Here is a 16,410-nt window from a genome sequence, read left to right as displayed (position 1 = left end):
TAACAAAGAGGTTGTGCTGGAATCTTTGAATGGCATCAAGATAGATAAGTCGCCGGGTCCGGATGGGATGTACCCCAGGTTACTGTGGGAGGCGAGGGAAGAGATTGCAGAGCCTCTGGCGATGATCTTTGCGTTGTCGATGGAGACGAGAGAGGTGCCGGAGGATTGGAGGATTGCGGATGTGGTTCCTATTTTCAAGAAGGGGAATAGGGATAGCCCAGGAAATTACCGACCGGTGAGTCTAACCTCAGTGGTTGGTAAGCTGATGGAGAAGTTCCTGAGGGACAAGATTTATGAGCATTTAGAGAGGTTTAGTATGTTCAAGAATACTCAGCATGGCTTTGTCAAAGGCAGATCGTGCCTTACGAGCCTGGTGGAGTTCTTCGAAAATGTGACTAAACACATTGACGAAGGGAAAGCGGTAGATGTGGTTTATATGGATTTTAGCAAGACGGTCGATAAGGTCCCCCATGCAAGGCTTCTCGAAAAAGTGAGAGGGCATGGGATCCAAGGGGCTGCTGCCCTGTGGATCCAGAACTGGCTTGCCCAAAGGAGGCAGAGAGTGGGTATGGATGGGTCTTTTTCTAAAGGGAGGTCGGTCACCAGTGGTGTGCCCCAGGGATCTGTTCTGGGACCCTTGCTGTTTGTCATTTTCATAAATGACCTGGATGAGGAAGTGGAGGGATGGGTTGGTAAGTTTGCCGACGACACGAAGGTTGGTGGGGTTGTGGATAGTCTGGAGGGATGTCAGAAGTTACAGAGGGACATAGATAGGATGCAAGACTGGGCGGAGAAGTGGCAGATGGACTTCAACCCAGATAAATGCATAGTGGTCCGTTTTGGCAGGTCGAATGGGATAAAGGAGTACAATATAAAGGGAAAGACTCTTAGTACGGTAGAGGATCAGAAGGACCTTGGGGTCTGGGTCCACAGGACTCTAAAATCGGCCCCGCAGGTGGAGGAGGTGGTTAAGAAGGCGTATGGTGTGCTGGCCTTTATCAATCGAGGAATTGAGTTTAGGAGTCCGGGGATAATGATGCAGCTATATAAGACCCTCGTCAGACCCCACTTGGAGTACTGTGCTCAGTTCTGGTCGTCTCATTACAGGAAGGATGTGGAAAAGATTGAAAGGGTGCAGAGGAGATTTACAAGGATGTTGCCTGGATTGAGTGGCATGCCTTATGAGGATAGGCTGAGGGAGCTCGGTCTTTTCTCCTTGGAGAGACGTAGGATGAGAGGAGACCTAATAGAGGTATATAAGGTGTTGAGAGGCATAGATCGGGTGGACTCTCAGAGGCTTTTTCCCAGGGTGGAAATGTCTGCTACGAGAGGACACAGGTTTAAGGTGCTGGGGGGTAGGTACAGGGGAAATGTTAGGGGGAAGTTTTTCCACACAGAGGGTGATGGGCGAGTGGAATCGGCTGCCGTCAGTGGTGGTGGAGGCGAACTCAATAGAGTCTTTTAAGAGACTCCTGGATGAGTACATGGGACTTAATAGGATGGAGGGTTATAGGTAGGCCTAAAAGGTGGGGATATGTTCGGCACAACTTGTGGGGCCAAAGGGGCTGTTTTGTGCTGTAGTTTTCTATGTTTCTGTGTTTCTAAATTGACCTTAGTGTCAGGGGATTAACAGGGTAACTATGTGGGGTTACGGGAATAGGGCCTGGGTGGGATTGTGGTTGGTACAGACTCGATGGGCTGAATGGCCTCCTTCTCCACTGTAGGGATTCTATGAAAACTCAGCTTCCTAATTCAAGCTCTTAACCCATGTTGTACTCATGGGTGTGTTTGATGAGGACAGTGGAGAGGGAGCTTTCCTCTGTATCTAACCCATGCTGTACCTGTCCTGGGAGCGTTTAATGGGGGACAGTGTAGAGAGAGCTTTACTCTGTATCTAACCCCGTGCTGTACCTGTCCTGGGAGTGTTTGATGGGGACAGTGTAGAGGGAGCTTTACTCTGTATCTAACCCCGTGCTGTACCTGTCCTGGGAGTGTTTGATGGGGACAGTGTAGAGGGAGCTTTACTCTGTATCTAACCCCGTGCTGTACCTGTCCTGGGAGTGTTTGATGGTGGACAGTGTAGAGGGAGCTTTACTCTGTATCTAACCCCGTGCTGTACCTGTCCTGGGAGTGTTTGATGGGGGACAGTGTAGAGAGAGCTTTACTCTGTATCTAACCCCGTGCTGTACCTGTCCTGGGAGTGTTTGATGGGGACAGTGTAGAGAGAGCTTTACTCTGTATCTAACCCCGTGCTGTACCTGTCCTGGGAGTGTTTGATGGGGGACAGTGTAGAGGGAGCTTTACTCTGTATCTAACCCCGTGCTGTACCTGTCCTGGGTGTGTTTGATGAGGACAGTGTAGAGGGAGCTTTACTCTGTATCTAACCCCGTGCTGTACCTGTCCTGGGAGTGTTTGATGGGGGACAGTGTAGAGAGAGCTTTACTCTGTATCTAACCCCGTGCTGTACCTGTCCTGGGAGTGTTTGATGGGGGACAGTGTAGAGGGAGCTTTACTCTGTATCTAACCCCGTGCTGTACCTGTCCTGGGAGTGTTTGATGGGGACAGTGTAGAGGGAGCTTTACTCTGTATCTAACCCCGTGCTGTATCTGTCCTGGGAGTGTTTGATGGGGACAGTGTAGAGGCAGCTTTACTCTGTATCTAACCCCACGCTGTACCTGTCCTGGGAGTGTTTGATGGGGACAGTGTAGAGGGAGTTTTACTCTGTATCTAACCCCGTGCTGTACCTGTCCTGGGAGTGTTTGATGGGGACAGTGTAGAGGCAGCTTTACTCTGTATCTAACCCCGTGCTGTACCTGTCCTGGGAGTGTTTGATGGGGACAGTGTTGAGGGAGCTTTACTCTGTATCTAACTCCGTGCTGTACCTGTCCTGGGAGTGTTTAACGGGGGACAGTGCAGAGGGAGCTTTACTCTGTATCTAACCCCGTGCTGTACCTGTCCTGGGAGTGTTTGATGGGGACAGTGTCGAGGGAGCTTTACTCTGTATCTAACTCCGTGCTGTACCTGTCCTGGGAGTGTTTAATGGGGGACAGTGCAGAGGGAGCTTTACTCTGTATCTAACCCCGTGCTGTACCTGTCCTGGGAGTGTTTGATGGGGACAGTGTCGAGGGAGCTTTACTCTGTATCTAACTCCGTGCTGTACCTGTCCTGGGAGTGTTTAATGGGGGACAGTGTAGAGGGAGCTTTACTCTGTATCTAACCCCGTGCTGTACCTGTCCTGGGAGTGTTTAATGGGGGACAGTGTAGAGGGAGCTTTACTCTGTATCTAACCCCGTGCTGTACCTGTCCTGGGAGTGTTTGATGGGGACAGTGTAGAGGGAGCTTGACTCTGTATCTAACCCCGTGCTGTACCTGTCCTGGGAGTGTTTACTGGGGGACAGTGTAGAGGGAGCTTTACTCTGTATCTAATGCTGTGTAAAGTTATCTTTTTCATTGATGTGACATGGTAACAGATGGTGCTTGCTGATTCTGACGGTAGGCTCACAGATTTTGTGAGGTTGATTTGAGAGCAGTCAGATCGAGTAAGGATGGATTTAAATCTGAACCTCTTGATAAATGGAACTTCGATTCCCTGTGAAATCGTCCTGAGTTGGACATTAAAGAACTTGGGGAATAAGGGGTCATGTGGGACAAAAGCAGAAAATGCTAACCTTGGCTCTATTCTCTCTCCAGATGCCATCAGACCTGCTGAGATTTTCCAGCATTTTCTGTTTTTGTTTCAGATTCCAGCATCCGCAGTATTTTTCCATTATCTATCAGGGTAATGAGGGTTTGGACTGCATTCTATGGAACATTCCAGGATGAATATTCTAGTGTTTGTCCAGGTTGCATGTTGCTGGGATGTGATGGGGTGTGTAAATGTGTCTCTCAGCCTCTTTACCTGCATTCCTGACAGAGCCAGCCGCACACAGGAGGAGAAGGGAGGGTGTGGTGAATGGTCGCAGACCCTGCAATACTTTCTGTCTCATGCTCAGTTTGTGACTCGTTACGGCTTTCCTCTCATTATTGGTCTTTGCAAGCGGAGATTCGCGAACTGTCAGCAGCACAATAGCACTAACGATGAACCCTGGGATAGCGCTGACAATAAAGGCCCATCTCCAGCCCTAAGAAAGAAATCAGCAGAAAATCAGCGCAATTAACAACTGAATCTGGCCGGAATATTAACGTCCGGTCTTCACTTTCATATTCAAATTTAATGTTTCCCTTTCCTCCTAATAATGATCTTGGGCTTAAGCCAGTGATGACCGCATTGAGTCAGTGATGACCCCATCAGGCCAGTGATGACCCCATCGGGCCAGTGATGACCGCATTGAGTCAGTGATGACCCCATCAGGCCAGTGATGACCCCATCGGGCCAGTGATGACCCCATCGGGCCAGTGATGGCCGCATTGGGCCAGTGATGACCCCATCGGGCCAGCAATGACCGCATTGGGCCAGTGATGACCCCATCGGGCCAGTGATGACCACATTGGGCCAGTGATGACTGTATTGGGTCAGTGATGACCCCCCATCGGGCCAGTGATGACCCCATCGGGCCAGTGATGACTGCATCGGGCCAGTGATGACTGCATCGGGCCAGTGATGACTGCATCGGGCCAGTGATGACCCCACTGAGCCAGTGATGACCCCATTTAGCCAGTGATGACCCCATTGAGCCAGTGATAACCCCATCAGGCCAGTGATGACCCCATCAGGCCAGTGATGACCCCATTGGGCCAGTGATGACCCCATCAGGCCAGTGATGACCCCATCGGGCCAGTGATGACCGCATTGAGTCAGTAATGACCCCATCAGGCCAGTGATGACCCCATCGGGCCAGTGATGACCCCATCGGGCCAGTGATGGCCGCATTGGGCCAGTGATGACCCCATCGGGCCAGTGATGACCCCATCAGGCCAGTGATGGCCGCATTGGGCCAGTGATGACCCCATCGGGCCAGCAATGACCGCATTGGGCCAGTGATGACCCCATCGGGCCAGTGATGACCACATTGGGCCAGTGATGACCACATTGGGTCAGTGATGACCCCCCATCGGGCCAGTGATGACCCCATCGGGTCAGTGATGACCGCATCGGGCCAGTGATGACTGCATCGGGCCAGTGATGACTGCATCGGGCCAGTGATGACCCCACTGAGCCAGTGATGACCCCATTTAGCCAGTGATGACCCCATTGAGCCAGTGATAACCCCATCAGGCCAGTGATGACCCCATCAGGCCAGTGATGACCCCATTGGGCCAGTGATGACCCCATCAGGCCAGTGATGGCCGCATTGGGCCAGTGATGACCCCATCGGGCCAGTGATGACCCCATCGGGCCAGTGATGGCCGCATTGGGCCAGTGATGACCCCATCGGGCCAGTGATGGCCGCATTGGGCCAGTGATGACCCCATCGGGCCAGTGATGACCCCCATCGGGCCAGTGATGGCCGCATTGGGCCAGTGATGACCCCATCGGGCCAGCGATGACCGCATTGGGCCAGTGATGACCCCATCGGGCCAGTGATGACCGCATTGGGCCAGTGATGACTGTATTGGGTCAGTGATGACCCCCCATCGGGCCAGTGATGACTGCATCGGGCCAGTGATGACCCCATCGGGCCAGTGATGACTGCATCGGGCCAGTGATGACTGCATCGGGCCAGTGAAGACTGCATCGGGCCAGTGATGACTGCATCGGGCCAGTGATGACTGCATCGGGACAGTGATGACTGCATCGGGCCAGTGATGACCCCATTGAGCCAGTGATGACCCCATTTAGCCAGTGATGATCCCATTGAGCCAGTGATAACCCCATCAGGCCAGTGATGACCCCATCAGGCCAGTGATGACCCCCATCGGGCCAGTGATGACCCCATCGGGCCAGTGATGACCTCATCAGGTCAGTGATGACTCCATCAGGCCAGTGATGACCGCATTGGGCCAGTGATGACTGTATTGGGTCAATGATGACCCCCCATTGGGCCAGTGATGACCCCCCATTGGGCCAGTGATGACCCCCCATCGGGCCAGTGATGACCCCCCATCTGGCCAGTGATGACCCCCCATCGGGCCAGTGATGACCCCCCATCGGGCCAGTGATGACCCCCCATCGGGCCAGTGTTGACCCCATCAAGCCAGTGATGACCCCATCGGGCCAGTGATGACCCCATCGGGCCAGTGATGACCCCATTGAGCCAGTGATGACCCCATCGGGCCAGTGATGTTCTCATCAAGCTAGAGATGACCCCATCGGGCCAGTGATGACCCCATCAGGCCAGTGATGACTGCATTGAGCCAGTGATGACCCCATCGGGCCAGTAGTGACCGCATTGAGCCAGTGATGACCCCACCAGGCCAGTGATGACCCCATCAGGCCAGTGATGACCCCATCGGGCCAGTGATGACCCCATCGGGCCAGTGATGACCCCATCAGGCCAGTGATGACCCTATCGGGCCTGTGATGACCCCATTGGGTCAGTGATGACCCCATCGGGCCAGTGATGACCCCATTGAGCCAGTGATGACCCCATCGGGCCAGTGATGACCCCATCGGGCCAGTAATACACAGAAACATTGGCTGGATTTTACTGCCCTGCCGTCACGGGAATTGGAGCAGTCGAGGGGAGGACCATGAAAGGTCCATTGACCGCGGGCGGGATTTTATGGTTTCGGGGCGAGCGAGGCTGTAAATTCCCATCCCTAGAAACTAGAAGCAGGAGGAGGCCATTCGGCCCTTCGAGCCTGCTCCAACATTCATTCTGCTCATGGCTGGTCATCAAATTCAATATCCTGATCCCCCCTTCCTCCCATATCCCTCGATCCCTTTAGCCCCAAGAGCTATATCTAATTTCTTCTTGAAATCAGACAATGTTTTGTCCTCAACTACATTCTGTGGGAGTGAATTCCACACATTCACCACCCTCTGGGTGAAGAAATTTCTCCTCACCTCAGTTCTAAAAGGTTTACCCCTTATCCTCAAACTATGACCCCTAGTTCTGGACTCCCCCCACCATCGGGAACATTCTTCCTGAATCTACCCTGATGAACTCTGTTAGAATTTTATAAGTTTCTATGAGATCCCCCTCACTCTTCTCAACCCCAATGAATATAATCCTAATTCACTTAGTCTCTCCTCATATGACAGACCTGCCATCCCAGGAATCAGCCTGGTAAACCTTTGCTCCCTCTATAGCAAGGACATCCTTCCTCAGGTAAGGACACCAAAACTGCACACAATACTCCAGGTGTGGCCTCACCAACACCCTATACAATTGCAGCAAAACATCCCTATCCCTATACTCAAAGCCTCTCGCAATGAAGGCCAACATACCATTTGCCTTCTTTACTGCCTGCTGTACCTGCACGCTTACTTTCAGCAACTGATACACGAGGACATCAAGGTCCCTTTCAAATAATAATCTGCCTTTCTATTCTTGCTACCAAAGTGGATAACCTCACATTTATCCACATTATACTGCATCTGCCATGCCACACACTCAGCCTGTCCAAATCACCCTGAAGCATCTCTGCATCCTCCTCACAGCTCACCCTCCTATCTAACTTTGTATCATCTGCACATTTGGAGATAAAACATTCAGTTCCCTCGTCCAAAATATTAATAGATAGTGTGAACAGTTAGGGCCCTAGCACAGATAGATTCCTGCGGTACCCCACTAGTCACTGCCAATCAGAATTCCAACTCTTTGCTTCCTATCTGCTAACCAGCTTTCTATCCATCTCAAGACACTACCTGCAATCACGTGTGCTTTAACTTTACATAATAGTCTTCTATGTGAGGCCTTGTTGAAAGCCTTCTGAAAGTCTAAATAAACCACATCTACCAGTTCTCCCTGCTCAACTCTCCTAGTTACATACTCAAAGAATTCCAGTAGATTTGTCAAGCATGATTTCCCTTTTGTAAATCTATGCTGACTTTGTCTGATTATACCACTGCCTTCCAAATGGCGAATAATGAAATCCTTGAAAATAGATTCTAACAACTTCCTTACCACCACATTGGGTTCACTGGTTTATAATTCCCTGTTTAATCTCTACCTCCCTTTTTGAATGGCAGGCTTACACTACCTAACCTCCAATCTGTAGGAACCATTCTAGAGTCCAAAGAATTTTGGAAATTAACCACTATCTGCTATTTCCAGGGCCACTTCCTTAAGTACTGTAGGATGAAGATTATCAGGACCTGGAGATTTATCCACCTTCAATCCCATTAATTTCCCCCAAACCATTTCTCTACTAATAATTTCCTTCAGCTCCTCACTAAAACTTGTGTTTCTCAGAACTTCTGGTACATGATTCATGGTTTCCTTTGTGAAGACTGAAGTAAAGTATGAATTTAGTTGATGACCTATGAGTCAGTGATGACCCTGTCAGGCCAGTGGTGACCCTACCTGGCCAGTGATGACGCCATTGGCCAGACCCTACCCTCTAACCCAGTGATGACCCCTGCGGGCCTGCGATGAGCCTTCACCACCAATGGCCATTTTGGCCTCACCGGTTGCCTCACTCAATCCAGGCACTGAATGACCTCATGTTTCTCGCTGCTTCACTGGGAATATCCAACCCCTGGATACGACAAATTGCTTTCCAGTCACTGTTGTAATGTATAAACATGGCAGCCAATATGCACACAGCAAGATCCCACACACGCACCAATTTTATAATGACTAGACCATCTGTTTCTGTGATGTTGGTTGAGGGATAAGTATTGGCTCTAAGGGGAGAATTGTTCAGTTCATTGACATGATGCCAGAGAGTAGACAAAACCTTTGTTTGATGCCTTGGGAGACAGTCCCGGGATCTTGCTTTCGGAGTTGTTTCAATGACCTTGTCCAGATGTGTTGCCCATTTTGGATATTTGTGTCTTAATGTTTCTGTGTTCTGAGATCCACTCACCTCGAGACTTCATTTATAGAGATTTACAGCATGGAAACAGGCCCTTCGGCCCAACATGTCCATGCGCTAGGTTTTTACCACTAAGATGGTCCCAGTCGCCTGCGTTTGGCCCATATCCCTCTATACCCATCGTACCCATGTAACTATCTAAATGCTTTTTAAAAGACAAAATTGTACCCGCCTCTACTACTACTTCTGGCAGCTTGTTCCAGACACTCACCACCCTGTGTGTGAAAAAATTGGCCCTCTGGAACCTTTTGTATCTCTCCCCTCTCACCTTAAACCTATGCCCTCTAGTTTTAGACTCTCCTACCTTTGGGAAAATATATTGACTATCTACCTTATCCATGCCCCTCATTATTTTATAGACCTCCATAAATCGCCCCTACACCTCCTCCGCTCCAGGGAAAAAAGTCCGTCTATCCAGCCTCTCCTTATACCTCAATCCATCAATTCCCGGTAGCATCCTAGTAAATCTTTTCTGCACTCTTTCTAGTTTAATAATATCCTTTTTATAATAGGGTGACCAGAATTGCACACAGTATTCCAAGTGTGGCCTTACCAATGTCTTGTACAATTTCAACAAGACGTCCCAACTCCTGTATTCAATGTTCTGACCAATGAAACCAAGCATGTCGAATACCTTCTTCGCCACTCTGTCCACCTGTGACTCCACTTTCAAGGAGCTATGAACATGTACCCCTAGATCTCTTTGTTCTATAACTCTCCCCAGTGCCCTACCATTAACTGAGTAAGTCCTGCCCTGGTTCAATCTACCAAAATGTATCACCTTGCATTTATCTAAATTAAACTCCATCTGCCATTCGTCAGCCCACTGGCCCAGTTGATCAAGGTTCCGTTGCAATCGTAGATAACCTTCTTCACTGTCCACTATGCCACCAATCTTGGTATCATCTGCAAACTTACTAACTATGATTTTCCACTCACAGAGCCATGCTGACTGTCCCTAATCAGTCCTTGCCTCACGAAATGCCTGTTTCTCAGAATACCTTCTAACAGACGTTATTTTCAACGGTCTAGTTCCCAGGCTTTTCCCTGCAGCCCTTCTAAAACAAAGTCACTCTCCAATCTTCAGGCACCTCACCTGTGACTATCGATGATTCAAATATCTCTGCTAGGAGACGCGCAATTTCCTCCCTAGCCTCCCACAACATCCTGGGATACACTTCATCAGGTCCCGGGGATTTATCTACCTTGATGCGCTTTAAGACTTCCAGCATCTCCTTCTCTGTAATATGTACACTCCTCAAGACATCACTATTTATTTCCCCAAGTTCCCTAACATCCATGCACTTCTCAACAGTAAATACTGATGAGAAATATTCATTTAGGATCTCACCCATCTCTTGTGGATCCGCACATAGATGACCTTGTTGATCCTTAAGAGGACCTACTCTCTCCCTAGTTACTCTTTTGCCCTTTATGTAGAAGTATTTGAGGGAGAGTAACCTGAGACAAGAGGAACTTGCTCGGTGGAGGGCCTGGATGGAGTGGGGAAGAGTCTTGCAGGACTGGCGATGAAGCTTACCTGCCCCAGGATGTTGGCCCTGGTAACGTAGTTACCCACAGCGTATGAGAGACTGTAGCCAGCGTAGATACCCCAGTTATAGAAGCCCATAGCTGAACCTCGCGACTCCTTTGGGAAATAGTCCATGATGAGGCTGACTGCGAACGGTGTGCACCCAGCCTCGCTGTGAAACACATCAAACTGTAAAAACAAACAGCAACACTCACATCTCGACAAATACACAGAACTCTACCGCATAGAGGAGGCCATTCAGCCCATCGTGCTTGCTCCGATTGTGTGAAAGAGTGATCCAATTCATCCAAAAGCCTCTGTTCTTCCCCCAGAGCTCTGAAAAAATTTCCCCTTCAGTTATTTATCAAATTCCCATTTGAAGGTTTTGATTGAACCTGTGTCTCCAGCCCATCCAGGCAGTGCCTCCCAGGTCACAAGTCCCGGTTCTTTCCCCGATTCTCTGTGTGTCCCTCTGGTTAGCCACCCTCCTGACACTGGAAACAAACCCTCATAATCCCGAACGCCTCCTCTTAAAACCTCCTCTCGAATCTTCGCTGCTCCAAGGGGAACAGTCCCATATTCCCCACTTTCTCCACATTCACTGAAATCCCTCATTGCTGGAACATTCTGGAAAATCTCCTCCCCTTCTCCTTTCTCTTTCCAAGATCAGTGGGTTAGGATGGAATCAATACAGTTTCCGTATCAACCCCGTGAACTATCCCCCATGACACAGGGCAGAGTGATTGAGAGAGATCGCACACTGAACTTCTCTCTGTAACACCAATTCCCAAACATTGGCCCAGCTGAGGCAAACTAGCCCAGTACCAATCCTGCCGAACACCCAACTACTCCTTGCCCTCCAACCCCCCTCGCACTCCAACCCCCCTCGCACTCCAACCTCCCTCGCACTGACCCTCCACTCAACACTTCTCACCCTCCATCCCCTCACCCTCCATCCCCTCACCCTCCACTCCCTCACCCTCCACTCAACACTTCTCAGCCTCCACCCCCTTATCCTCCTCCCCCTCACTCTTCACCCTCCATCTAGAACATAGAACATAGAAAAGCTACAGCACAAACAGGCCCTTCGGCCCACAAGTTGTGCCGAACATGTCCCTACCTACTAGGCTTACCAATAGCCCTCTATCTTACTAACTCCCATGAACTTATCCAAAAGTCTCTTAAAAGACCCTATCGAATCCGCCTCCACCACCACTACCAGCAGCCGATTCCACGCGCCCACCACTCTCTGAGTGAAAAACTTACCCCTAACATCTCCTCTGTACCGACTCCCCAGCATCCTAAACCTGTGACCTCTTGTGGCAACCATTTCAGCCCTGGGTAAAAGCCTCTGAGAATCCACTCTATCAATACCCCTCAACATCTTATACACCTCTATCAGGTCACCTCTCATCCTTCGCTTCTCCAAGGAGAAAAGACCTAGCTCTCTCAACCTATCCTCATAAGGCATGCCACCTAATCCAGGCAACACCCTTGTAAATCTCCTCTGCACCCTTTCTATGGCTTCCACATCCTTTCTGTAATGAGGCCACCAGAACTGGGCACAGTGCTCCAGGTTCTGACCAGGGTCTGACCAGGGTCCTATATAGCTGCAGCATTATCTCCCGATTTCTAAACTCAATTCCTCTATTGATGAAGGCCAGTATTCCATACGCCTTCTTAACCACAGCCTCTACCTGCGGCGCTGCTTTGTGCGTCCTATGAACCCGGACCCCAAGATCCTTCTCATTTTCCACACTGCCAAGCGTCTTACCCTGAATATTATAGAACATAGAACAGTACAGCACAGAACAGGCCCTTCGGCCCACGATGTTGTGCCGACCTTCATCTGAAACCAAGATCAAGCTATCCCACTCCCTACCATCCTGGTGTGCTCCATGTGCCTATCCAATAACCGCTTAAATGTTCCTAAAGTGTCTGACTCCACTATCACTGCAGGCAGTCCATTCCACACCCCAACCACTCTCTGCGTGAAGAACCTACCTCTGATATCCTTCCTATATCTCCCACCATGAACCCTATAGTTATGCCCCCTTGTAATAGCTCCATCCACCCGAGGAAATAGTCTTTGAACGTTCACTCGATCTATCCCCTTCATCATTTTATAAACCTCTATTAAGTCTCCCCTCAATCTCCTCCGCTCCAGAGAGAACAGCCCCAGCTCCCTCAACCTTTCCTCATAAGACCGACACTCCAAACCAGGCAGCATCCTGGTAAATCTCCTCTGCACTCTTTCCAGTGCTTCCACATCCTTCTTATAGTGAGGTGACCAGAACTGCACGCAATATTCCAAATGCGGTCTCACCAAGGTCCTGTACAGTTGCAGCATAACCCCACGGCTCTTAAACTCCAACCCCCTGTTAATAAAAGCTAACACACTATAGGCCTTCTTCACAGCTCTATCCACTTGAGTGGCAACCTTTAGAGATCTGTGGATATGGACCCCAAGATCTCTCTGTTCCTCCACAGTCTTCAGAACCCTACCTTTGACCCTGTAATCCACATTTAAATTTGTCCTACCAAAATGAATCACCTCACATTTATCAGGGTTAAACTCCATTTGCCATTTTTCAGCCCAGCTTTGCATTCTATCTATGTCTCTTTGCAGCCTACAACAGCCCTCCACCTCATCCACTACTCCACCAATCTTGGTGTCATCAGCAAATTTACTGATCCACCCTTCAGCCCCCTCCTCTAAGTCATTAATAAAAATCACAAAGAGCAGAGGACCAAGCACCGATCCCTGCGGCACTCCGCTAGCAACCTGCCTCCAGTCCGAAAATTTTCCATCCACCACCACCCTCTGTCTTCGATCAGACAGCCAGTTACCTATCCAATCGGCCAACTTTCCCTCTATCCCACACCTCCTCACTTTCATCATAAGCCGACCATGGGGGACCTTATCAAACGCCTTACTAAAATATTATATTCTTTCATCCTATTCGACCTGCCAAAATGAACCACCACACACTTATCTGGGTTGAAGTCCATCTGCCACTTCTCCGCCCAGTCTTGCATCTTATCTATGTCTCGTTATCTATCTTATCTATCCCTCTACACTATCCACAACACCACCAACATTTGTGTCATCAGCAAACTTGCCAACCCATCCTTTCACTTCCTCATCCAGGTCATTTATAAAAATCACAAAGAGCAAGGGCCCCAGAACAGATCCCTGGGTGATGGAACAGGTAATGGACCGACCTCCATGCTGAAAATGACCCATCTACAACCACTCTTTGCCTTCTGTGGGCAAGCCAGTTCTGAATCCACAAAGCAATGTCCCCTTGTATCCCATGCCCCTTCACTTTCTTAATGAGCCTTGCATGGGGCACCTTATCAAGCACCTTGCTGAAATCCATATAAACCACATCTACCGCTCTTCCCCCGTCTATGTGTCTAGTCACATCTTCAAAAAATTCAATCAGACTCGTAAGGCATGATCTGCCTCGGACAAAGCCGCGCTGGCTACTTCTGATCATACTATTCCTTTCCAAATGTTCATAAATCCTGCCTCTCAGGATCTTCTCCATCAACTTACCAACCACTGAGGTTAGACTCACCGGTCTATAATTTCCCGGGCTATCTCTGCTCCCTTTCTTGAATAACGGAACCACATCCGCAATCCTCCAGAACCTCTCCCGTCTCCATTGATGACGCAAAGATCATCGCCAGAGGATCAGCAATCTCTTCCCTCGCCTCCCACAGTAACTTGGGATACATCCCATCCGGTCCCAGTAATTTATCTAACTTGATGCTTTTCAAAACCTCCAACACATCGTCTTTCCTAATGTCCACATGCTCAATCTTCTCAGTCCACTGCAAGTCTGCACTGCAACTACCAAGATCCTTTTCCACTGTGAATCCTGAAGCAAAGTATTCATTCAGTACCTCTGCTATTTCAACCGGTTCAATACAGACTTTCCCACCGTCACATTTGATAGGTCCTACTCCTTCACATCTTATCCTCTTGCTCTTAACATACTTGTAGAATGCCTTGGGGTTTTCCTTTATCCTGTCTGCCAAGGCCTTCTCATGACCCCTCCTGGCTCTTCTAATTTCCCTCTTAAGTTCCTTCCTACTAGTCGTATACTCTTCTAGATTTCTAACATTACCTAGCTCCCTGAACCTTTTGTAGGCTTTTCTGTTCTTCTTGACTAAATTCGTTACAGCTTTCGTGCACCATGGTTCCTGTGACCTACCATAACTCCCCTGTCTCATTGGAACGTTGCTGTGCAGAGCTCCAGACAAATTTTCCTTGGAAATTTGCCACATTTCTTCCGTACATTTCCCTGAGAAAACCTCCTTCCAATTTGTCTCTCACCCTCCACCGCCTTGCCCTCCACCCCCTCCACCCTCCACCCCCACCACCCCCTCGCCCTCCATCCCCTCACCCTCCACCCCACCCCCTCCACCCCCTCGCCCTCCACCCCCTCACCCTCCAACCCCTCATGCTCCACCCCCTCCACCCCCTCACCCTCCACCCCCTCGCCCTCCACCCCCTCCACCCCCTCACCCACCACCCCACCCCCTTCACCCCCTCGCCCTCCACCCCCTCCACCCCCTCACCCTCCAACCCCTCATGCTCCACCCCCTCCACCCCCTCACCCTCCACCCCCTCGCCCACCACCCCTCCACCCTCCACCCCCACCACCCCCTCGCCCTCCACCCCCTCCATCCCCTCACCCTCCACCCCACCCCCTCCACCCCCTCGCCCTCCACCCCCTCACCCTCCAACCCCTCATGCTTCACCCCCTCCACCCCCTCACCCTCCACCCCCTCGCACACCACCCCCTCCACCCCCTCGCCCTCCACCCCCTCGCCCTCCACCCCCTCCATCCCCTCACCCTCCACCCCCTCACCCTCCACCCCACCCCCTCCACCCCCTCACCCTCCACCCCCTCCACCCCCTCACCCTCCAACCCCTCATGCTCCACCCCCTCCACCCCCTCACCCTCCACCCCTCGCCCTCCACCCCCTCGCACACCACCCCTTCCACACCCTCGCACTCCACCCCTCACCCTCCACCCCCTCCACCCCCTCGCCCTCCACCCCCTCGCCCTCCACCCCCTCGCACTCCACCCCCTCCAGCCCCTCACCCCCAACCCCCTCGCCCTCCACCCCCTCGCCCTCCACCCCTCCACCCCCTCGCCCTCCACCCCCTCGCCCTCCACCCCCTCGCTCTCCACCCCCCCGCACTCCACCCCCTCCACCCCCTCGGACTCCACCCCCTCGCACTCCTCCCCGTCCACCCCCCGCACTGCACCCCCCCGCACTGCACCTCCCCCGCACTGCACCCCCCCGCACTCCACCCCCCCCCGCACTTCACAGCCCCCCATGCACTCCACCCCCCCCGCACTCCACCACCCCCCCCCAGCCTCCACCCCCTCGCACTCCACCCCCTCGCACTCCACCCCCCCTGCACTCCACCCCGCCCCGCACTCCACCCCCCCCCGCACTCCACCCACCCCCGCACTCCACCACCCCCCCCGCACTCCACAACTTCACCAGCCCCCGCACCCCACCCCCTCCACCCCCTCGCACCCCACCCCATCCAACCCCTTTGCACTCCACCCCCCCCAGACTCCACCCCCTCCAACCCTTCACACTCCACCCCCCCCGGACTCCACCCCCTCCAACCCCTCACACTCCACCCCCCCCCCAGACTCCACCCCCTCCAACCCTTCACACTCCACCCCCCCCGGAGTCCACCTCCTCCAACCCCTCACACTCCACCCCCCCTCCGCACTCCAACCCCCCTCCGCACTCCAACCCCCCCTCCGCACTCCAACCCCCCTCCGCACTCCAACCCCCCTCCGCACTCCAACCCCCCTCCGCACTCCAACCCCCCTCCGCACTCCAACCCCCCTCCGCACTCCAACCCCCCTCCGCACTCCAACCCCCCTTCCGCACTCCACCCCTCCACCCCTCGCACC

General features: G+C 51.8%; 2 protein-coding genes across 4 annotated transcripts in view; both read right to left on the bottom strand.

Moving 5' to 3' along the window:
- The window catches only part of LOC144502320 (retinoic acid receptor RXR-alpha-A-like), a 423,978-nt gene that overhangs the window by 180,803 nt on the left and 226,765 nt on the right, over window positions 1–16,410 (bottom strand). The gene's annotated exons all lie outside the window — the stretch shown is intronic.
- LOC144502318 (protein spinster-like) overlaps window positions 1–16,410 on the bottom strand; it is a 49,045-nt gene that overhangs the window by 23,715 nt on the left and 8,920 nt on the right. The window contains exons 4-5 of the mRNA XM_078226137.1: window positions 10,463–10,625; window positions 3,899–4,121 (exon numbers count right to left, since the gene is read on the bottom strand). Of these exons, the coding sequence (XP_078082263.1) occupies window positions 3,899–4,121; window positions 10,463–10,625 (386 nt within the window). The remainder of the gene's footprint in view (window positions 1–3,898; window positions 4,122–10,462; window positions 10,626–16,410) is intronic.

This window comes from Mustelus asterias, chromosome 13, assembly GCF_964213995.1.
Source record: "Mustelus asterias chromosome 13, sMusAst1.hap1.1, whole genome shotgun sequence".
NCBI lineage: Eukaryota > Metazoa > Chordata > Chondrichthyes > Carcharhiniformes > Triakidae > Mustelus > Mustelus asterias.
Note: the sequence above shows the minus strand (reverse complement) of the source record. Positions and strands in the feature narration are given on the sequence as shown.